The 24,713-nt window shown below is 40.4% G+C and overlaps 1 protein-coding gene and 1 long non-coding RNA gene across 8 annotated transcripts in view; one reads left to right on the forward strand and one right to left on the reverse strand.

The window, feature by feature from the left end:
* LOC106961518 (uncharacterized) overlaps nt 1-6,764 on the reverse strand; it is a 20,336-nt gene extending 13,572 nt beyond the window's left edge. The window contains exon 1 of the long non-coding RNA XR_001427786.1: nt 5,577-6,764. This is a non-coding gene — a long non-coding RNA (uncharacterized LOC106961518). The remainder of the gene's footprint in view (nt 1-5,576) is intronic.
* The window catches only part of vav3 (vav guanine nucleotide exchange factor 3), a 111,100-nt gene that overhangs the window by 32,512 nt on the left and 53,875 nt on the right, over nt 1-24,713 (forward strand). For 3 of the 7 annotated variants that reach the window (XM_015055292.1, XM_015055293.1, XM_015055294.1), the window contains exons 3-4: nt 22,625-22,683; nt 22,791-22,856. In XM_015055292.1, coding sequence (XP_014910778.1) covers nt 22,625-22,683; nt 22,791-22,856 — 125 coding nt within the window. Of the gene's footprint in view, nt 1-20,511; nt 20,616-21,026; nt 21,175-22,624; nt 22,684-22,790; nt 22,857-24,713 lie in introns of those variants that run through there. The other 4 variants (XM_015055298.1, XM_015055299.1, XM_015055295.1 and 1 more) reach the window with 4 other exon arrangements.

Consider the following 24,713-nt stretch of genomic DNA (forward strand, 5'->3'; position numbering starts at 1 on the left):
GAAAACTCAAAAATAAACACACAAACACAGATCGTGACAGTACCCCCTCCGCAAGGGGCGGCTACCAGACGCCCAAACAGAAAACCAAAAACAACCCAGCAGGGTGGGCGGAGGGGCTATGGCAGGAGGGCCAGAGTCCAGAAAACAGTCCAAAACCAAAAACAACCCAGCAGGGTGGGCGGAGGGGCTATGGCAGGAGGGCCAGAGTCCAGAAAACAGTCCAAAACCAAAACAGGAAACTAAAACACGGAAAAACAGTCCGGGGGCCGACCACGGCACAGGAGGCGGTGCTCCCGCGGGAGATCTGGAGGGCGGCGACGTTGGAGGCGGAACTGGAGCCGCGGCGGGCGGCGACGTCGGAAGCAGNGACGTGGAGGCGGGTCCGGCGGTCTCCTCCGCCGGCGCGGGAAGCAGAGACGTGGAGGCGGGTCCGGCGGTCTCTTCCGCCGGCGCAGGAACCAGAGACGTGGAGCCGGGTCCGGCGGTCGTTCCCGCCACCGCAGCAGGAGGCCCTCGGGCCCGTGGGGCCGGCTGGAGGCCCTAGAAGGCCGGCAGAGGGGCCAGCCGGCAGGAGGCTCGGACGGAGCACGCTCTGGAGGCGGGAGATCAGGGGGCTGCGCACCGGCAGCGGACTCGGGAAACTCTGGAACGGGCTGCGCTCCGGCAGCGGACTCGGGGAAACTCTGGAACGGGCTGCGCTCCGGCAGCGGACTCGGGGAAACTCTGGGGGCTGCGCTCCGGCAGCGGACTCGGGGNCATCTTTTCTGGCCTGCTACTGCCTCTAGTGGCGTGGGGGTGGTAACACAACTAATATAATTGCATTACTAAATCAGAATACCGCAAAGTCTTTATTATTTATTATTCATTTTTCATTCTCTTAAGAATGTAGAGCTAATTAAATGATCTAAATAAGACCTTAAAGTGGTTCCAGTTTCTCTCGATGGCCAACCTGTTGAAACTGTGGCACATTTTAAATACCTTGGGTCGTTCCTGGACAGTCAGCTCAACTTTGCTGAAAACACCGACTATATTTTGAAGAACTGTTCTCAGAGACTCTACCTTTTAAGAAGACTTAGTGATCTTAGATGTTTTAAATTTGGGGAAAAAAAAAATCATATTTTATTTATCACTACAGAAGGGTTCAGTGAATGCGCATATGAAACTGGTGGGTTCGGTACCTCAAAAAAGGTTAAGAACCACTGGTCTATACCCAAGGATTGCCCAATTCTCCAGTCAATCCAAATACTCACCACTTTTTAATTTTCTGCAATAAACACATAGTTATTTTCTCTTCATACCAGTTTAACACAGAAACATAACCTTAAAACATGCATCTATTAATCTATGAATTTTGCGTACTGTTGAACAAAACATCAGTTCCAAAGGCATGCTTTTTTCCCCTCTATTCCTCGAGAAAATGAACCAGTTGACTTGTACTGGTTTGTAAATGGTAATTGCTAAAGTCAGTGCTCAAATGCTTTTTTCTTTTTCGAAACCTGTGGAAGAACTACATCTAAAACCAGCTTAACGACCCACTACCAGCCGAACTACTGCACGCTTAGCAAAACGGTTTAACTGAAGTCACTTCTTGCAAAGTCTTTGCCGTGTTCACATTTCATAAGCATTCAAATAAATGCGTGAACTGATCTCAACTGGTGTAAAGGCAGCGGTGTGAAGGGAGTCATGTAGGAATTGGAAAAAAAAAAAAATAATAACCTCCATTTTCCTACATACAGTTCTCACAGAAAGGTTAAAAAAAAGAAGAAAAGAAAAAACCTCTTCTCACAGCATATTTTGCAACATTCAAAATGCCACATTCATGTCTTTAGCAAAAACATGGAAATAAGAGGTTTCTCCATGTGTTTGTGCTGTTTTCTGTTGTGAGTGTGTGTAGAAGGGACTCTCATGGGGACTGACTCATCTCCAGATTCAGCAGCAGGAAACAGGAAGAGGAAACAGTCACATCAACATCACACCGGTTGTTCTCTGTCTGAAAATTCAAATATTATTTAATGTGTAACGGGAGAATAAAAGGTGCATTCATGTTGTAAGAAAAAAAAAACTGTAGTCCCAGTGGATCTTAAACTTTTATACACGAGGCCAAAAAACCTGGCTCTTCCTATGTTCTGTGTAGATATTTTGTGGGCATGTAAGGCCAAAACAATTGAACTTCCACGCCGTCCTCTTGGTTCCTGTTACTGGTCACGGGGATCGGGAAGTTGAAGTATAATGCGTAAATGTGTCAAAGTTTAAGACCCCAGAAAAAAAAAAGAAGAATCCTGTGCTGCCTGGGAAATCGTTATAAAGGAAGTTTTTTTTTTTGTTCCAGCTTTACTTCATACCAGCTGAAAATCAGTTTTTCAAAAAGTTAGAAAATAAACAAACAAATAAACACCACATCTATAGAAAGGTGGGAAGTTTTTCATACCAACCAAACCACAAATGGGCCCGTGATTGTTATCAAGGTTTTCTGAAGTTTTCAATCTGGCCAAAATTTGACATATATATATTTTAAAAAAGCTCATGGTTTAAATGTTTTTAATAAAACTCAAGCAAAAGCTCCAGTACCACTGGTGTTTTTTGTTTTGGGTGTCTGTAATGAAGTTTCCCTTTTCCAGGCCTGTTGTCCTGCTGGCTATAAAAAGGCTGAAACACGTTTCCTTCACTCAATAAGATAACTGGAATTATCTGAAGTACGGAGGACTCCTGCCTCACTACCATTCAGTATTCTAGTTGCAGATTTTTCGGAGAGTGACTCCAAATTATTCCTGAAAAATCCTTTTATAGATTTTTTTTATTGCACTATAAAATATAAAATATTTGAAAAAAAAAAAAATGCAGCTTGGGAAGCTGAAATCCCTATAGCCACAAAGTTATTTGACATGCTATTGGTTGGCATTTGCAAGTCACAGAAGCTGCATGGAGACATTAGCTTCTGCTATGGTACAACGTGGGTTTAATAGGTGTATATTCCTACATATTTAAGGGGCAGCATTATGTGTTTTCCAGGCATGTAGTGCCGTTTTATAGCACAATGAAGTAACTATGTTAACTCCAGTTGTTCTAAAAATGCTGTGTATATCAAATATGACTTAAAAGAAATTTGATTTCGAAATTTAACAAACTGTGTCTCTTTAAAAACTCCTGCTCTCTCTGAAACTCCGCCTCCAGGAAATCATCACATTGCTCCTCTTGCTAATTTAAAAAGAAATATCATGCATCGTCCCCTGTTTGTCGCAATACAGGTTGAATTTCGGTGTCAGCCTTTTTTTCCCAGAGGCTAGTAGTAATAATTAAATTCAGCGAAAATGTAGCATTAAGAAAACATTCACTAAGGCTCATTTTTCCACACTCAAACATGTCTGGCTTGGACCAGATACCTGGCATAATGACATTGAATGTCGACAGAGGAAGGATGGTTTGAGGGTCCCGATTGAGGTGCCAACACACCTGCAGAGCACTCTGGGATTTTTCAGTATTATTAGTGATGCATGTGTGCTGCCTAGCAGCAGGCCGGCTACAGTCAGAATGATCTTGTGAGCCAAATATAATTACACTGCAGGGCCAAATTTGGCCTGGATTTGACACCTATGCACTACAATACTGCAGTCACAGGTTTTCCTAAAATCATTCCAACTATTCCAGAGAAGTGTATTTACCCGGGAAGTGGTTAACCATCAACAATTAGCCTTTAGATATATAAATATAAAGGCAGGGTGTTTGAGTGACTTGGCTCAGATCAATTCTGTGAATTTAAATGACACTAGTGAGTGTGAACCGGAGAGCTTACGAACAACCGTCGTTAAGATCAAAGACCAGAAAGACTGATGTGCAAGCCTTCGAACGAACCATCTCAATATTCCCTGTCCTTCTTTCGGAGGGCTTTTCCCCCCCCCCCCCTCCAGCTTCTATAAATGTGGAACTATATGGGCAAAGACCCGCATCTCCTTGCAGATGCACGGAAACACAGCGACGCAGTTGCTCTCCGTTTAAAAAAAAAAGAAGATCTGGTTCAACCAAAACTTTCATAGCGAGCCAAAGCGTATGCCGTTTGATTTAGATAAAAGGCAGTGAGTTATCTGAGCTGCTGGATTCGATGCCCGTTCACCTGTGCTGATTTAAGAGGGAACATTTGTGTGTGTGTGAATGCTGACGCTCACCTGAAGTGCCGGATTGCTTCTTTGCCAGAAATGTAAATGCTGCTAGATTAAGGAAAAAAAATCACAAGTAAAAACAGCTTGGGCATTTCTTTTTTTCCATTTTCTGCTTCTTTCCTTTCCCTCACGCATCTCACAGCTACCGTCTGGGTAACCTCATGAATGACATGTGCAAACACATTTTGTGCGGCTCCTCTCTCCTGTCTGGTACTGACTAAGCAGAACAGAAGGAGGGAGAAGAGCGCCTCTGGCAGGGAACCAAGACCTCCCTTCTTCTGGCTCCCGATGGTGACTGCTTGTCCGGAGCGTCACTCCGATCGCGGAGCGATCCAAAACGTTCCTAAATTTAGTCTTAAATTGGTAGTTCAACTGAAGAATGTTAAGCACTGCGAGTTGAGAGGCTTACATGATGGGGAAAGTAATAGTTGTACTTAAACGTTAGATTAATAAAATTGAAACCTCACCCAACCATCCAACTTTCATGCAGCATGAAGATTTATATGCAGATGTCATACCGCATGAATCATCGTTTGTTAAAATGGCGGTCAGAACAGCTCTGACCTGTCGAATGTTCAGGAGATTTGGTGCTAAGTGTTTTGACATTTGTTGCAGGAATGTTCAACACAGATTGTTGGATCCTTTTTGGTTTGTCGGGATTCGTCTTCTGTTGATGCAGCTTCTTGCATTCTCAGTATTTCATCTTCAGACAGTTTTTTTTTTTCCCATCTGTTGCGGTAGAATTCAGGCACAGGCCATAGAAACCTAACATTTTTGCTGCTTTGTAAAAGTGTAAAACTGTGTAACACGATTTAGACGGTTTAATTTAAAAAGTGAAACACCAACTTAACGTATCCTTGGCATGGAAGATAGTTAAAGGTCAAATATGAAATTGTCCAGGTTATGAGACACAATTAAAAGTGCTATTCACCAAAAGTCACTGCTTTGCATGGTGCAGTAATAAATATTTTTTGTTGATTGCTGGAAGGATTTAAAATTCAGAACAGCTCCGCAAAGACAATGTCTAGAATTTCACTGAAAAGTTTTAACTGCAGGACCAACTTTTAGTCGATGCTGTTACCATGGTAACCATTGTTACTATTGATGACCCCTCATCCCTGTCATCTGATTGGCCTCCCCAGTGGCCCCATCTGATGATTGACATGTAACAGCACCAGGTCATTCCTGTACATTATTTGGAATCATTCTAAGCCAACTTAATATCTAAAGAAGAAAAATAATAATAAATAATACATATATGAAAAGAAAATGTATATAACTTTATATAAGTCCATGTGATGATATATATAAATAGATTTATATCAGACACGACACCAGCCTCCTTTATACTTGTACTCATAAAAACAAGCTGAAATTGTTCTCCTGGATGTTTCAGTTGTGCTGCGCTGTGTTGCTACTCACACTTCATACCTGGTGGTGATGGTAAAACACCAATAAGTTATTTACTGATCCTCTAAAAAAAAAAAAAAAATCGTTGTCCGTCAAAGAAAAAAATCATTTTATTTCCAATTTGTAGTCATCAAACGAAGCATTTAGTATTTCTCTGCGAGAACGTTTTTGAAATCAGGTAACATTTCACCAAATGACGTGATTAGAAGACGGCAGAAGTCTGATCGTTTCCTGATCCCGCATCACTTCTCTCGGCCTGCGGGAGAAAAACCCCGCAGAAGCGGATCAGCTGCGCTGGACGCTCCAAAGCCTCTGGTCCGTTAAAGCGTCCAGATCAGAGGTGATACTCTGATCGATATGGTTCTTAGTATGGTTAATAATGAGCTCCACGACGTTCTCTGTGCGTAAAGTTGAAACTGCCTGCACACCAAGTGGTCAGCTGCGCTTTATTACAGTCTGGACACGAAACCAGCGGACTGCTCTCTGTTCTTATCAAGACGAGGCTGAGGAGGGAATCTGACATACTCAGTTAAGTTTTTACTGGTTTTGTTTTGAAAACACCATTAACGTGAGCAGCGTAACTATATATTGTATATTTGTCGATTGTCATCTCATGTGTGATTAATTGGAGCGTAACGGTGGAGCATTTATGCGCATTTATTGCCCTGTGCGCTGCGCTTGTTTCTGACTAACGGACTTCAGCGCTTTCATTTCTTTCCTCCCTCACCAGTCAGCTGCTATTCCTCTATTTAAACTACAATAAGTAGATCAACACAACTAGATCACACATTCTCTTAAGTGTTTCTCTGTGTGCTGCAAACTCATTAAAAGCCTGAGCCACCATCAGGCAAATAATTCTGGTCCGACAGGTAACTATTTTTACCTGTCAAATTTCCTGTCAAAACATATTAACATAGACTATTTAGCCGCATTTTTATGCGATTTACTTAATATTCACCTAATTGAATCCAGATCCCATCACACATAAAGCAGATAAATGTACCTAACTTCTTCTCTGTAATGACACAAACCACTGACTGTGGCTCCAATAACTTATAATAAATTAAATGAAATTACCAGCACTAAACCCGCTGGGGTCTGAACGCACAGGCTCACAAATTCTTCCTGGTCGCATCTGCAGAGAAATCCGCGCTGGTTCATCTGTCAGTTGGATCTGTCTGAACCAAACCGAACAACTGAACTCTGCGAGTTTTTTTTTTTTTCTACCCTGTGCGTGGTTCGGCCGTGAGTTTTTTCCAAGGATTTTTTTTCTTTTTCTTTTTTTTCTTTTTCTTTTTTTCATGGTTTCGCTTCTCCAAAACGGACAGATGTTATGTCTGCCGCGCTTCTGAGCATCGCTCACCTTCTGGGTGCGGGAGGGTAACATCTTCACCTCCTTTTGTTAAAACTGCAGGGCGAGTTAAGCTTAATACTTTGCATTCTCTTTAGTTTTCTCTGTTCTGTACTGGAGGCTGGAGTTAAAGGCGCCATTTCAACTAAAGGTTTGCAATGAGCTTCCTAACCAAGGTGTCCTGTCCATAACTCTTCAACACGCTGTGAGCTCCCGGTGAGAAAGACGCATTTAATTCAGTGTCCATGAGATGATATTTAGAGAGGATTTTTTTAATTGATTGATTTTAGTTGCCTCTGGGATGAACTCTTTGCATAAAGTCTATAATGTCTGCCCATGTGCAACAGTCAGGGGTATTAATTATAGCCTGTCAAATGACGGAGGGGCTTAAAAATGTCCAAGATTTATATATATATATATATAATTTTCTTGTATTTTCTTTATTTCTCTTGTAATAAAGTAAATCCACTTCAGTTTATTTATAGCATTTTTTCTTATCTTATTTGATAAAAATAGGATTTGTTTAATAAGGTCGGGGCTTGTGTGAAGCTGTAATGACTAGTTCAGTTGTTTTGTACCATGGAAAGTGTTGGTTTTTTTAAAAATTGGCTCAAGACCTGTTAAGAACCAGACACAAGACCAATGAGGTTTTTATGCCTTCCTTTTCAAATGGAGAGATCCACAACCTCTAACCCGCTCGGGATCAAAGATTGGTGAGCTCTGCTCAACTCTGGTTGGGAATTTTATGATGACCTTCTTCAGTGAAACAATGCTGAGATAACAGAACAGATGGACCCCTTGAGTGGGAGATTACATCATAAATAAAGAAAGAACCTTAAAGAATAACTGGTCAGAGCCAGTTGGGTAACTGAACACATTTAGATAAAACACTCAAATAAATTGATAAAAACAATGATTAGTTTTACCCAACAGAAAGCAGTCAGCAAGCTATTGTTTTGGAGAACAGCCTTACCTCAGTTACCAAACAACCCAGTGATCATGGATTAGTGGGTCTTTCATTTATGACAAACGTCAACCTCACAAAAACTTAAAGGTGTTTAAGAAAATAGAGAAATTTAAAATCAGTTTTGTAACGTCTTGTTGCAAAAATAATTATGCTTCACAAACCTGATAGGGCCTTATAGTCTAGATCTCTCTCTCTCTGGACAATTTTTTATTTTCTCTTCTCAGGATGAAAAAAAAAAAAGATCAAAATTTGCCGTACAAACAGTGCTCAGAAAAGTTCTCCGCGTTCCTCTCTGTGGTTTAAACATCAGAGCTAAGCCACAGCGCTTTGATCCCGCTTTTGGACGACTTTGTAAGGTGAATCTTTCGACATCGCGGATCGCCTGTGGTCAGTTTCCTCTTCCAGATGGGCGAGCCGTGCCGCTCAGATGGAGCTGTGCGTAAGCGTCTGCGTGTGTATTCGGTCCTGTCTCTCCCTCCCCCCTCGGTTTCCCTAAGGCACCTGCTGTTTTGATCAGAAGAAGGGCTAACGAGTGAGTTTTTATTTTCAACAAGTGCAGTTCCTGTCTGACGCTTTTTAGGCAACACGTTCTCGTAAATTCTTTTGATGAGGTGCCCGGGGTCCCTGAGCTTTAAGCAGCGCCGTGTGGGATTTCACAGGGACGTAAATGTCCTTCTGATCTGCCCGAGTTTTGTTTCTGTAATGCAAGCCTCCTGCCGAGGCCACGTGGAGTACCGCGCGTACATCCGAGTCAACAGCGCTTCTTCCAGATGCTCGAGGCGGGTTGGGGAGGGGTTCGTGTTGCTCTCTAAAGATGGAGGTAGAGTGGGTGGTTGCGCTGCTATTGAAAATGGGGGTGGGGGGACAGTTTTAGAAGCTAATCTCCATCCTCCACACACACAAAAAAATCTATGCTCACCTCAGAATAAAGCGGCTCCTCTGAGTTACGTAATTCCCAGGAAAAAGCAGTTTTGAAATAGCACACCACTGCAGAGGGGGAAGGGGAGCAGAAATTAATTCAATCAATGAAATAATACATGGAGTCAGCCTTGTAATCCATCTTACATGAAAAGCCAAAGTTTGGTTTCTAGTTTCTCTGGAAGAGGGAGGGAAGCATGCTGAAGGGAATCGGGGTGATACAGTATTTATGATTGTGCAGTTAGTGAATGAGAACTATCCACAAGTGACTATTCAATATTCTAATAAGAGGAAGAGCCAAAACGAGGAGCTTTAGGACTGCAACGTTGGCAGTGGGAGAATTTCTGATTTGCCATAAGATGCACTTTGGCAGCATCTGTACGTATCATACAGCTGAGAAATATTTCATGAAAATAAAATTCTGATTAAAAGAGACCTATGAGGCCTGATCTGCATGTAGTTGGATGTCTGGGAAAAGGAATATGTTTTTATGTGTTTTGGTCTGTCATTCACATGAAAACTCTATTTAAATATCACTAAAACTAATTATTTATGCAAATCTCCGACCAAGGTGGAGATTTGAGAAAACTCACATTTTTGTGTTTGTGTGTTTACATGGGAAAACACAGACTTGGGGTCCAGTCCGCGACACATAACGTGCCAATATAACCACAGTTCTCAATGAACGCCGCCTCGTGTGTTAATAATTATTCTGATACGCTATTTAAAAGTAGTTCAACCAATATATTTGTCAATACAAGTAAACGTCCCAGCGCTTTGTTTAATTCCCAACAGGAAGTCGTGGTTTGTTTGAAGCAGTCTGGTTGGCAAAGCAGATTATCGCTTTGCGCTACACTGCCCCCTGCAGGTTTGGCGTGTTTAAAACAACGTTTAGGCTCGAGTTTGTGTGGGTTGTGGATGGAAGCCTTTCTGAAATGATCCCTGTGTATAATATTAGTATTTTTTAAACAATGTGGCAGAGGCATTTCTTTTTGTAAGGTCAAAAATAAGACATTCTTCACTCTTTACGGGGTTTATGTCTAAGGTCATCACAAAATACAAGCCAATTAGGAGTTATGTAAATGAGAATAATAATTTTGTAAGAATATTAGTTTTCATGGATTTTGGTAAACCGTCCAGCCTTTATTGTTTACTTCCATTTAATTTTAGTTTCAAATGATCTCATAAGTTTCTGTATTGCAAAACCGAAATCCTGAAATTGTTTTCATAGTGCCAGGATGTGAAGAGATTCTTGTAGTTTTAGTTTAAAAATGTATCTTATAAAACCACTTGTAATCTTTGGAAATTACCGTCCCCCAAAAAAGATTATATTCAGAGTTTCTGTGCAGGTAGGATTGGGTTCATAACTGACTGTGAACATGAAGGATCAAGTCAGTAACGACGTCCCATTAAAAATCACTACTTTTGCATGGAAATGAGAACTGGTTCACGTCATTAAAATAAAGACTAGATACAAAATCAAGGTGATTTAATTGGAATTTAAAAAAAAAAAACATAATGTGCTGGTTTTATCTTTAAGTTAATCCAAGGCTTTGTTTTGAATAAGCAATCATATTTTACTTTGTGTTTTTCAATTATTCAAGTCGGTCCCTGAGAAATGACTCCGGCTGCACATTGACGCATGACTAATGTGTGGAAACCACCCTTCAGAATTGAAACAGAGTATTTAAGTGCTCATGATTACAATGGGGAGTCCTCAGGGTATGCTAATTGATGCTAACCCACTTACGCCATTATGGATTTGACAAGCTGGCTATTTGAGGCGAGAGATTTTTTACCAGCTCAGATCCAGAAGTGGAAAAAGACACATTTGCTGCTTTACGGAGGAGTTTATTGCTGCTTGTTTTGTCTTTTCGCCTTTCTGCTGCACACTCAGACCCAGATTGAGATTTCATCACTCGGTGTGATGTGTCACGTTATCAACATCAAGAAGACCTCTCGCATTACCATAACTTACATCAGAATTTAACATCACTGAGTGGGCGAGTGTCTCCGCTGCGGTTTGACTTTTAGGATTTGGGCTGGTTAGTTTTGTAGTATTTCGGCGTACATCCAGCCTCTCGTGTTCTCCAATGTCCACGCTTCCCAGCAGAACGAGAAGAACAGGCAATAAAGATGTCAATGTTGGATCCAAAAGCAGCACACTAGATAGACTGCCTCTATTTACTGGAATGGAAAATGGGATTTTTAAAAAATTTTTTTTATTTCCCTTCCAGGCATTTTCTGCCTTGACGTTTGATCATGTATTCCTTATTCCACTGAGATCTGGATTTATTGGGACCATCTCATTCAAGGCTCCCGTCTTATAGCTCTGCTCAGCACTGTAATCCAGCAACGACAGAAGGAGCCAGTAAAATGCTTGACATGTAAAGCACCACAATGAATTGTGCTGCAAGGTGTAGCAAGATGGATAGCCCATGCTCGAGCTTTTGCTTACACCCAGAATGGCTGTAAATTAAAAAAAAAAAAAAAGTACCAGATCCTTCATTGGAAACTCAGCCTCTATATTTGAGGATCTGGAGACTTTAATTCAGAATCCACTTTATTAGCCAGCTTGATTGCCAGTATAATTTTTCATTTGCATGACATGCAGGTTTTCTCCTCGGATTGGTGGTCAGTTGGACCCCAGCACCACAGATCCAGGCTTATCTGGCTTTCCAGGAACTTGATTACACCCATCGCTACCTCAGTTCCTATGAGGAAGCCGTTGAGGTTGTAATTGTTGACCGTGAATCATTTACAGTCTTTTGTAATTATGATCCCACCGATGATTGCATACTGTGTAGGCAATTTCACATGACTTCAAATAGGACGAGTGGCAGTAAGAAAATGATTAAGAAGATGAAATGCCACAAGAAGTCGTGTTCGTAGTTTGTCAAGACACAGCTGCATGGAGTTTGATTCCCGAACTTAAAACGTTTGCTGTATGCCTAGCCGATACCTCTCTAAGTACTGTAAAAAAACAAAAGAAGTTGCACCACAAAATGCCTGCATATATGTAAAAAAAAAAGACCAAATAACACTCAGGACAAGTCAAGAGACTTAATTGGGGAATATTTAGACCAGGGTGAGGTTATGAAATAAAATCCCAAGCTTTGAAGGTTGTCCTGTCCCCCCATCTGAAAATGGAAAGAGTATATGGGACAACTCCAAGCCTACCAACACATGGCTTTCCACTTAAACTAGCTTTGTCAGACAAGGAGGACGTTCATTTGGAGAGGCAACCAAAAGACCTGTGGTCACTCTGGAGGAGCTGCAGTGAGCCGTTTTGTGATGTTCTTCATGTACTCTAACAATTTACACCCAGCTCTTCAGTTAAACCGTAACAATTTTGTTGTGAACAATGGTTCGTTTTCGCAACACCAGAGACTCTCACACCGGCACTTTTTGAAACCTGGCATTACAGAAAAAGTACCACAAATAAGTGTGAACTGCTCCACGGGTGTGAAAGCACACATGCTAGAAATGCACTACTGCAGGGTTTATGGTAGGCCTGAATGGGCCGATAACAACAAAAACAATTGCAGATAGCATAGTGCTGTGTTGTGCTACTTAGCCTGTTCAGTTTAGTTTATTTCTGATAAGGAATACATATGTTACATAAGCATTTTGTTCATGCACATTCTACGACATGCTAAAACGCAGTGCCGTTTAGTAGGTTGGCATAACTGCATTTGACGCTAGGCGTCTCGGTGGCGCTGTCTAAACAGGGAACTTTTTGCCAATCTGAAAAACCGTCAGTTTCTAGGCAGTGATCTTGTGTAAACAGAGCTAAACGTAGCTCTGTGTTTTACAGAATTGGGGCAAGAGTAAAGCAATTGTTTAAAGAAAAAACAGTAGCCCTTTATTTACATTGCCACAAGCTAACCGAAGGTGCTCTTGAAGGGAAAATGGATAGAGCAAAGTACAGTGTAGCTCTGGAGGAACCCCTGGGTGTCAAACTTCAGCTCTCGGACTGCAGCCTCTTCTAAGGCTGGTTTCCCCACTAAATGGCCGAGGCTGCACATTAGAACCATAAGAGTGGAGATTTCATTGCTCATTAGTTCAGGTTGTTTTCTGCCTGCTGCTAAGATTGAGAGCCCCTCCACTGCAGACACTTAACTTCTGGCTGTGAGCCTTTTTCCATTTTGCCTATTGACGAGGCTCGTGTGTATTACCACTCGTCAAATGTGATGTCATCAGCTCGGTTGTTGCCAGGATAACCCTGACTTTTCGACTTTTCACAAATTTATCACTTGTTTTGTTTTGTTTAATCGTTTGTTTGACACGTATCATGAAGATATATAATCATTTTCTTATTTAAATTAATGGGAATTGTTTAATTCAATCACAAAGCTGCTTGTTGTGCTTGAGAAATCGTTTCAAATTTATTCTCAAACTTTCTAAATGGACTCTGTGTTTTTATCGTCTTTGTTAAAATTTTGTCTAACTAAACAGTGTTGTCATGCCAACGTGAAGAAACAATAAACAAAAGTCTTGAGAATACCTGCCAATACCAATACTTTCTATAAATACAATATCACTTCCATGTTATACCGGGAAAATGCTTGAATATTTCATGTTACTCTTGACATAACTTCAACTTAATTTTTTTCTTATTGAAACTGTAATTAAAAGATGTATGAAAATGAATTATTAAAATGTCATTTTGATAAATAACATACGGGTTAGACCTGCTTTAAGAGCCGAAACAATTTTTTTTTAAAACACCTAGAGCAGTTTTATTTTCCACTCATCTGTCACACAGAGTTATGTGACAGCAGGATGTGTGTGTGTGCTGGTGTGTGTCTCTTGAGGGGTGTCCTGCCGAATCAAACGCTGTGGAGTAAAAATTTAACGGATCGGATGTGTGTGTCGGAGCATCGGTGTGTTCATGGAGAAAACCGAGCGAACGTGCGATCGTACGAGCAAAAGTCCGGCCTAATAAGGCGAACTTAAAGCGCACAGGAAAGGTCAGGGTGAAGGATTTTTGAAGACCTGGTAGCGAGGGCGTGAATCCATGTGTGAGGATGTCTGATGATGAGTGTGGGTCCTGCGGGGCTCCCTGTCCAAGGTTGATGTGATTTACCTGGACAGGGAGAATAACCTCACTTCTGACCCTGTTCCTGTTGAGATGTTATTACGTCTAGAAAAAATAAGAAAAAAAAATACTCAAAGCTTCGTTTTCTAATTTTCCCTATTGGCTATGACTGACTGAGCGATGTATTATTAGACATGAAAGCTGGTAGTGTGAGTAGAATGTTTGAAGAAGCTCGTTGTACGAAGTAATACCTTAAAAAAATGAAAAAACTTAGCAAGCAATCCGCAGACGCTTTGAGGTCATGTTTTGTTGTAGTTTACATCCTTTAAAACAGGATTAACTCACGTGAACATGAACATGCCACCTTCGTAGCTTCTTCTAGCTGTTCATGGCTAACACGTAGCAGCAGTGATTAGAAACAGCTGAACGTCAAATTGTTCTACTCAGTCTCGTTAGGGTTAGTTTTATTTATGGTTAGATAAAAAATAAATTGTGTTTTTGCTATCAAGAACATTCTATATTAAATAGAGATTGTTGACTTGCACGTCGTGCAAACAACGAATATGAATTTAGGTGTTTATTGGATTAGCAAAATTAGTTTGTTGGTTGAGAAATCATGGTTTTGAGGACACAGTCGTCAAACTGCTCACATTGCAGTAGAGCATTTTGGTAGACTTTATGTTCACAAACAACACCTGATGTTGGTTCTTTTTGTGTCAAAAATGTGTTATCAGTTAAATTATTAATTAAAAGAATGTTTGAGATTACTTTAATTTTAATTCAATCTCATGCCTGAAATCCTTCAAATAAAAGCATGTTGTACAAATGTCTTGTATCCCATAAACAAGTTTACGAGAAAGATGTTTGATTAGGATTGCGACGAACAAAGTCAAACGACAAATGGCAGTGACTCCTTCAGCATTTTAATCAGCCGTACGCGCGCGTGTGTGTGTGTGTGTGTGTGTATCCAAACACACTAATTATGTATTATAGGCCTTAATGAGGGATGGCACTGATTGTCAAACATTAACTCATCTCCCTCTGAGCCAATCAACTTTTCATTTGCTCTTTGTGGGTTGGAATTAATGCACTGGCTGCATCTGCAAGAAATCCGTGCTTCGCAATCGCGACACAATTTAACAAACACACTCAAACATTTACGGAGAAGTAGCAATAATCAATTTCATGTGCAAACCATGGTGAAAAACTCAGGAAGCTGCCCCATTATGGTTTGTTTTCTGACAACGTAAAAAGGGGATCGTAGTGACTTACCGGAAGCTTCCAGCTTTTCATGAATGTTTTATCAGGCAACGGCAAACAGAGAGAGAGACACAGCTCCAGCGCGAGGGGTTTTTGGGGGATCACTTACTTCAAATGGAATCGAAATGACCTGTTAATATGTATACAGGGACCAGGTCTGGTTTCAAAGAGCCCAGCAGCATTGCTGCACCACCGTAACTCTAAACAAAGAAACTGCACTTTGGTTTGAACACCAGCTGTACTTGTGCATTCTTTTAAAAAATGGGATGCTTTCTGTGGTTACAGTACACACAACTACTTTATGGATGATGTTTCTTTAAAAGGTTTGGGTAATTTCAACAAAAATGTGTTTTTTTTTTGTTTTTGTTTTTTTTGCTAAACCCAGCTTGAAGGCTCAATTGTGTTTAGCTCATCTAAATATTCAATCTTCCTTTATTGTTATTTTACATTAAAAAGAAGCTCTCTTCACACAGGGACACACCAGTTAATGTTATAAATTTCACACGCTTTGTGACTAAATACGGCTGTTGCTATAACCACCAACATGGAGTCAGTTCAACACACCACAGTGAACAGAAGGTCCCAACACCTTCTGGTTAGTATGGTGAGGTTCACTCAGCTATATTTCTCTCGAATGGGATGAGGTGACAAAACCATAAAATTATACTTGCCAAAAAAAAAAGAAAAAAAAAAGGGACATGTATATATTTATACATGTATATGTATACGTGGTCAGTCACAACATCTGAGACTCTTAAACATTATATCTAGAAATGGGCATCACTACTGAATAATACACAGACATTACTTTGCCACAGATATCACAGTACGGACCCAATCATTACATTACTTAATCTCACTGTTTTGCTAACCAGATGCTTCACTCACTCTGGCATACTAAACGCTCGAAATCGACTGAGAATAATTGTCTGACCACTTGAGGGCTCTCATTAAGCTTTGAGATTTAATTCACAGACCTTCAATAGATTTTTAAGAGTAAAAAATAAAGAAAAAAGGCAGGAATGTCATAAACAAGTTATGCACTCCGTCTTGAATCACTTTACTGTGAATTCCACACCATTGATTCTGATTCACATACACTATTTAAGGAGTGAATGAAAAGCAGGACATAGACTTCAAAGATATGACTGTATCAGTGTTCAGTAATTCCACAAATTCATTGACGTACGCTTAGATTCAAGATGTAAGATGAGAGCAGAAAAGTCGGTACTTTTCTTGGATCTGTGTATTCAGTGCAACAGTAACTTATTCAAAGCTGTCATGCTGATTAATATTCATGTCAAAGAACATAAGGAGAGTGAGCCTACATGTCATCATTACTTGTGAGTTGAAGAAAAATGTGGAAAAATGTTTCTAGACTTTTTTTCCTCATCACATTTTCTAAAGGTTTTATCACTCCATCATCCCACACGTTGGTCCCTCCGTCCATTTATCTTTATTTTAAGATTTTTTTTACTGTAGAAATATTTGTCACAAATTTGAGAAAATAAAATAAAAACAATTCCTTTTGTAAAACCTTCAATACAATCAGTTTATGTATTCTAGTGGAATACCTAACTGGACTCTATTTTTAGCTGGTAATCACTAATTTAGATGGAGGGGGGGGAAGAGGAACAAAAATAAAAGGAACCATAGAAAGGCTGCATAAAAGCCGAGAGCAGAAAACTGGGACAGCACGCTGGGTTGTATCTGAAACCAATAAAGACTGCTGGCGAACTACACAACTTAACAAAAAGAAAAAGGAGGTGTCCTCTATATTTAGATAAGAGTGAATGATTTGTCAGGATAAATAAAGAATAGATCATCAGTAGATGTGTGCGGCCGCTGCTGCTGATCTTTGATGTCACTTCTTTCCAAACACCCTCAGCCTGATGTGATTAGGAATGCTCACAGTATACAGTATATACATGATTTTCTTATCTTCTTTTGTTACCTTTCTATTATGTAATTACATTTTGGTGCCGAGCAGCTGCGCGGCTTCAAACAGACGTTAGCGCACATCCACATGTTGTGCTCTTGGCTCGGTTTCTGCTGCACAGACACATCCCTCTCCGGGCTTTAATTGGACTATAGTGATTTGGTTGATCCAGAGGAGCGGCCGCGGCCAGCCGGGGCAGGTTTATTAGCCTCCATCAAAGAGCCTTGATCATCTGAGGTTACATGGCGGTACATGACTCCTGCAGACCGTTTCACCTCTGATCTGAGCGCCCGTGGTGGGATGCTACATCCTCAGACATGATTTCTGATTCTTAAATTCATTTGAAGCATGCACACCGTTTCGTGGCCTGCATGAGTTGCTGTGCTGTCTTGCTGCAGTCTGTGTTCTTTTGCTTTCCTAAACCAATTGTGGCTGAAATCAAGGTGTTTTTTCATGACAGAAGAGCACAGTGGTGGACGATGGTATCAGTTAATGATGTGATAAGTTAAAATAAGCTCGATAATTTCCAATCTGAATTTTAAGACTTTTTGAAGGGTACTTTTGTTTGGAGAGACATCATAATTCATTCTATTCATGGTTTTAGTTATAAGCAGATTAAATTTTTGTTTTGTTTACTGTTTTTAGTTGTTGTGTTTTATGTTGGATATTTAAAATATCTTCCAGTTCCAATACTAAATGTTCTTTACAAAAATTATAGTTTCTTTGTTTTATATATTACCTGAAGATGGTCTAAATTCAACAATATCATAATTTATTGTAATAATTAAAAGGACAATTTATCATCCAGCAAAATTAGCTATTGTGGCAGGCCTATTCACATCACTTTATATTCATAGTTTATCCCATTAAAGATACATCTATAGATGCATAAATGTATGCAAATCAGCACATAATTGTGAAGAGGAAGGAAAATGCGACTTGGTTTGCAGTTTCTTTTTTTCTACAAATAAAAACTCAATTGGATTTGGAACTGGACTTTGACTAGAACCCTGTAAAACATGGCAAATTTATTTAGTTTATTTAATCTAAGCCACTGCACTGTAGCTCCGTTGCTGGTTTTAGGTAATGTGAGATTAAATTACACACAAGCTGCTCTCTTTAGATTTTTGTTTCTTGAAACTGTTACTTTTGTGTAATTCACTTCCACTTCACGTTAATGACCTACTTTCTGTTGCTCTGTTCTAATGAAATATTTTAATTTTTTTATATTTTAATATTTTAATATTTTAATTATCAATATAAATACATGTGACACCCGCAGCGTTATTGCTGTGTATACGCAGAAGCTGCGTGTGAAATGAATGACTTCCGTCTTAAAATAGACTGCGGACTGTACGTGTCAGTTTTGGTTCTCGTTATTGGCTCTGTATAGAGAAAAGTGCAGCGTTTTATTCAATCCAAAAACATTCTTTCAAATGTCATCCCATCACGTTGTCATCTAATTCGAGCCATCTCATCCAGCTGTACGAGTCCAACCAATCGCATTGAGTTGTTGATTTTCCACTCCCGTCATTCTGAGCAAGCAAGAAAGAAACGTTCAACAAAACCAAGGTCACACTGTTAAAACACAAAACCTCACCAAGTGTTTTTGGTCTAGTTTCTAGTGCAAATCCCTTAGTGCACTTGAAAGAAGACAGAACTGACTTACAAATAACTTTTCTGCAAGATATAAGAGCTTGTTTCAAGTAGATACTAGATAATTTTTTAATGTTGATCAGGAACTACTCGCTCCACTGCCAAATAACTTCACTTATAACTTATTTCCTGCTAACAAGTTACTTGTAAGTTAGTCTTGTCTTGTTTCAAGAGTACAAAAATAGTTGCAGTAGAAACTAGATCAAAAATACTTTATAACATTTCATGTTTTTGCAGTGGATAACGAGCAACAATCTGATGTAAGTCGCAGTAAGACGCATAACTACTAGAAGAGGAGTACTTTCTACGGATGAGAAAATTCAGAAAGAGAACTGAGCAAACAGCTTCCATCCCTGATGACGGTTTCTATCACACACTTTCTTCAAGAAATGGTGTGAGAGCTGCTTTCGTTGCTATCTTTGGCTTAGAGACACGCAGAGATAGACACGAGGTGGTGCTAGAGTTCCTGCCCCTTTTCCTCTGGACAAAAAGTCCCCTGAAACAAGTGTAGTGACCTGTAAAAAAAAAATCTCACACACTATAGGTGTGTGAGATTACAGCATCACTATAGGTGATGCCATATGTTTTTCCTTTCCTGGTTGTTAAGGAGTAAACACCCAAATATCCTCTTAGAGTCTGACACTCCCATATGCTGATCTCACTCCTATGAGTATTAACAAATCTAATTCATGTTCTTTAGTTTTGTACAGATGGTCATTTGAGTTTGTGAAACTGTGACTCATAAAGTCAGCGAAGCCAAAATATTGTAGCCCCTCGCTTGCTTCTCCCGCCCTTCACCCTGGAGAGTCTCCTGAAAGCCACAACTGGAAAACCTCCAGATATCCTCAGCAGCTTCTGCACACGCTGTACCTACGAACCGGCATCCAGATGTCGTACACGACCTTCATTAGTGGAGAGATCAGTATTCATAACGTCTGCGCGTCAAAGCGTTAGCGGAAGACGGGAGAACCTCTGACCCATAAATGGGTCGTTCACACGTTTCAGGCTGCAGCACTGAAAAGAACGAGCATTGATAAATTAGGACTAAACGTTATCTATGTACGCACACTCGTGTCTTTTTTTTTTTTGTCTTTTTAAAGCTATTATGCTACAAGGTTATATTAAAATGAGGTTTAGTGATCAACATTAGATGACTAATGAAATCAACTGGGAACACAATATTTGCTTGCATGACTTTTAAAAGATGTCCGTCTCAAATAGCTTTTATATAACTACTCTCTTTAAGAGCTACATCCATTATAGTTTCCAGTCTCTGGATCTTGTAAAGTTTTGACAGATGTCGGTCTTCCCGTAGCGAGTTGTCAGTAATTATTTACGTTAGGAGCAGGGGTGATGTCACACTGTGTGTTTGAGAAAGTGGTCTGTGTGCAAAAAAAAAATAAAAATGGTGTTGGTAATATTACAGAGACAAAATGCTTGAAGAGTCGAAACTTAGCATCTTTTGCACTCACCATTGTTTGTCCCTTGAGATGTGTGGGAGGGGCCAACCCAGCACTTCCTGGTCAAATTGTATGATGTCACTGCTTGCATCATCAGATACAACCAAACGGAGGAGTTTCTTTCTTTTTGCACTGTTTGTTTTCTTTAAAGTGACCCTTTCGAGTTGCCCTGCCATAAATGCTTTAGTTTGCAGATCATTTAGTTTGCAAATTAGATTAATAACCTTACTCCTGATTCTATGTTGAGATTTTCTTGCTCGGTGTGACCTGTCCTCTCATGGTGCAGTCTAACGAAGTGCAGGTGTGTTGCAAATCCTGCATAAAACCAATAAGAGTGTTTGGCAACTTGAGAAGGTCTTGGAACTGGCTGTTGATTCTGCTTTCTTCTCACCTTTTATTTATTTATTTTTTTTACCCCTTGACGATGCCACCTCACAAGCATGGTTAGCATTGCTACTGGTAAACGGCAGTTCCTTTTTGTTCACTACCTTTACTTAGGTTTTGTTTCTTTTTATGTCATTTTGCACAGCACCATACAGTCTCAGCAGATTCCCCTCAGGTTGAAATCATTCACTTCAGTTAATTTTTGAAGCGACTTTGTGTGTTGTATTCACTCAGCAGATAAACTACTGCTGAGGAACACAATCTGCTTAGTGATTGTACACACTGTGATACCTTGGCACCCAAAGCAATTGGATTAGGATACATTCAGTGAGTTTTGTGGGGGGGTTTTCCCCCTGGATTTTGTCTACCAGACGTGAAGCTGTCATGTTTATATTTATAAAACATTTTAAAGAATGCACAGCGGCACACTGATGTGTTGCAGCTCACTTTTCAGCTTTTGCAGATTTTTTTTATTTTTTTTTTATTTTTCAGTGTTTTAATGACAGTTTAAAGTCAGTGCGTACAAGTTAATTAATGTTCTCCCGATGATCTGCAGCCGCCCACTGCTGCGAAGCCACACGGAGTCGCCACCTCCCACCACTCATCTGCTCCCTGCTGATATTTCTCTTTGATCGTAAGCTGCAGCCGACAAGCAAACAAACAAACTCTGCTCTGACGTCACGCAGCCGAACGTCAACTTGTTCCCAGCGGTCGGAAATGTTTTCGGATGCGACGACGACGACGGGAGCGTGGAAGTGTCACTCGTTTTCTTTTTCACCTCGCGACCCCACAGGAGCCAGCTCACCTAACGGGCTTTTCTGATAGTAAAAGCCACAGATGCTGATTTAAAAAGCAGCAGCTTCCAGAGCTCTGTGAGTTTGGAGCTGGGGGAAGGATGTTGGCCGGGACAACTTGATCCCTGGGTCTGTCCTCACCGTGCCACTGTTTACTCCATTTACTGGACGGAGCGGGGGAGGTTGAGGGGGGGAGGGACAGGCCGGCTGTGTGACTGACCGGTATTGATCGTGGAGAGCTGGCTGCGGGGCAGATTTATCCATGTTACACATGTGATGCGTTTGGTGTGGATGAAAGTGTGCAGCCGTGACCTGGGAAGGGAAGCGTGGTGTGGAAGGGGGTCGTCGGGCGTGAATGAGCGACATTAAAGTTTTATTCAAGAGGTGAGATCAGGGATGATTCATCGCTAGCTCAAACATGTGCACAGTACAGGGGGAAGGCCTGAGCACAGCAGCTTTAATGTATGGGCCGTATATCAGTAATCGTACAAACCTAGTGATCAATTACTCTTGCGGTTAGGTAATGTTTTCTTTTTGTGTGCGTTTGGCAGAGCTCCGACTACTGTTTCTGCTTGAAATACCTGAATTTTGCCCTGTTGCTTCTGGAAATGTTCATGAATTTTGTTAGAATTTTATGAGGCAGAATAACACAAAGGAGTTTAGGTTTTTAAACTGTGCAAGAAAAATATCTAAAAAGTGTGTGGTATGAATCCCTTCTCACTCTGGGAATACCAACTGACTACCAAATTTAATTAGGTAATATTATCACTTTTATTTATTTTTTTTCATGGCGGGAAAACTTTTAGACGTAAACGTTGTTGAGGAAAGCCGCAGGAAAACCTGCTGTGCAGTTAGCCGTGTCTCAAAGGACATGCAGGTTTTTCTACAAATATATAACAGCAGAGGAGCTGTACACAAAACCATCCAGTGTAGTTTCAGATATTTGTCCGGAAATAATATAAAAATAAAAATCACATACCGCTTTTCTCCTTCAACAATTATTTACCATTTGAAGTGATTTTGTCCTTTTAAAATCTCCCAAAAAATATGTTTATGTGGCTAAAATGGTGGAGGTAAAGGGATATGGCCAATAATCTCCATTTAACTGGATTTACTGTAAAAAGGTTTGAATATAAAATTCTACTGTAACAACAGCTCAGGTTTTTCAGAAGTATTAGAAAATGCTGCCCTCTTGTGTCCAAACGTAGGATAACATTCAGTTTCTGTTCTGTGATGTAAAAAAAAAAGTTAGATTAAAAAACTAAAACAATCTCTCTCTTTTTGTCCCAGGTTATGGACACGCTGTCCAAACTTTCCCACACGAGCATCGCACAGCAAACGGGAATCAGGTACGTCGTTTTTATTAAAAAAAAAAAAAAAAAAACTGTGCACCTAACACGCAGTAAAACATCTTCTGATAATTTCACAAATAATAAATGTGCGTTTCCTCTCGCAGGCATTTTCCCACAGAGGAGCGCGTGGAAGACGAGGACATCTACAACCACCTGGAGGACCTGATCGAGTACGTTTCCTCCTCGAACACAAACGTCTCCGCTTCCTGCCGTTTTAAAACAAAAGAGCGTTTTGCTGACGAGGGCAGCGTTTGTTCCCTGGGTGTCGACTGGAAGGCAGCCACCTCCTCCGCTGCTCCCAGCGTGCGCTCAGTCTCCCCTCGCCGCCCCACAGCTTTTTCTCAGTTTACCACAAGTTGTGTGGGACTGGACTTTCGTCATCCGTTATTCACGCCCCATTTAGTGCAAGCTTTTGCAGATTTTTGTTGAATAACAGATTTTTTTATTATTATTATTTGAAACGATACAGCTCATGCTATCCAGATCAGCCCGACATGATTTTTACTCGTGAGGTTAATGTCCCGGGATCAGACAGAATAAGAGATTAAAATAATTACATCAACTTTTTTAGCTTCATGCTGGCACATTTTGAGACTTTTGAACTTTTCAAAAGTCAAAGAAAAATAGCCGTACAATGTAATCCACTCTAACTGCAAGTAGGTCAGCGGGTAGAGTTATGCTTTCATCTAAACATAGCCAGACAACACATTGGCCTTTTTGTTATTGATTTTCGTCTGAGAATCGTTTTGAACTGAATTTGAGCTGTCGGCTCGTCCACGGTTCTATTTTCGGTCACAACGTTGCAAAAACTATTCAACTTTTCTGCATCGGTGGGTTTGCTGTGGTGGTTCAGGGGTTAAGCACAGTCCACATATGGAGGCCTCAGTCCTCAACGTGGCTGTCGCTGGTTCAATTCCTGGCCTGGCGACTTTTTGCCGCATGTCTTCCCCTTCTCTCATTACCCACTTTCCTGTCAACTAACTATCAAAGAAAGGCCACTAGAGCCAATAAAGCCTTTAAAAAAACAAACAAACTCTGCATTGGCCAGAAAACTGAAATCTGTGCGCCCCGTTTCCTCCGTGAGACGTTCGAAGCCTCGGATAAACATCTCCACAAATTTCTCCCTGATCTATTGGAGTAAAAGGACCTGAAGCCAAACGCACGCCGCGCTTCGATGTAAACTGTTTTGAAAACTCAGCGTTTGCTTTTTATTTCACAATTACAGCTCTGGAAAAATTTGAGAGGCCACTTAAAATGATCAGGTTCTCTGATTTTACTTTTTATAGGTATATGTTGGAGTAAAATGAACATTGCTCTTTTATCCTGTGAAGTACTGACAACTTGTCTCTGAAATTCCAAGCAAAAATTGTGTATTTATTTGCAAAAAATGAGAAATGGTGAAGAAAATGATGAAAAAGATGTAGTTCTTTCAGGCCTTGAAGAATTCAGAGAAAACAAATTATTCGTTTAGAAACAACAATACTAATGTTTTAACTCAGGAAGTGTTCAGAAATTAATGTTTGGTGGAACAACCAGGAGGTTTTCAATGGGGTTCCGTGAAGTGGGCTCTTCATTTTTTTTCCAGAACTAGTGTTTGTCTAATTACATAAAATCCCCCATAAAATACACCAAACTTTGAAATGGTACCTTTTGTGTGCAGTTTAATTCTTCAGTCGTGCTATGAAGACGTTTTAGGATTGTAACTGAAGCCTGCGGGGGCAGATGAGTCCTCCGGTAATAAAGATGTCGGGACGCCTCGCAGTGATCTGCTCTATGTTTAGCGTTGACAGCTCCATTTGCACAGGAAGCAGCGGCAGAGATAAACCAGCCAGCCAGCTGCAGGATGAGGTCGGACACATTTAAAGTTTTCCAAACGTAAAAGCCAGAGCCAGAAATTTACATGCAAAAAAAAAAAAAAAAAAAAAGAAATAGAAAAGCATGAAGACTGCTGACTTTGCAGAAATAATCCATCTGATCTGCAAAGAGAAACTTTCTAGATCTTTAAAAACCCGAAATGTAGCCATAAA

Source organism: Poecilia latipinna, unplaced genomic scaffold, assembly GCF_001443285.1.
Source record: "Poecilia latipinna isolate Pla-1442-1.1 unplaced genomic scaffold, P_latipinna-1.0 Scaffold1308, whole genome shotgun sequence".
Lineage (NCBI taxonomy): Eukaryota > Metazoa > Chordata > Actinopteri > Cyprinodontiformes > Poeciliidae > Poecilia > Poecilia latipinna.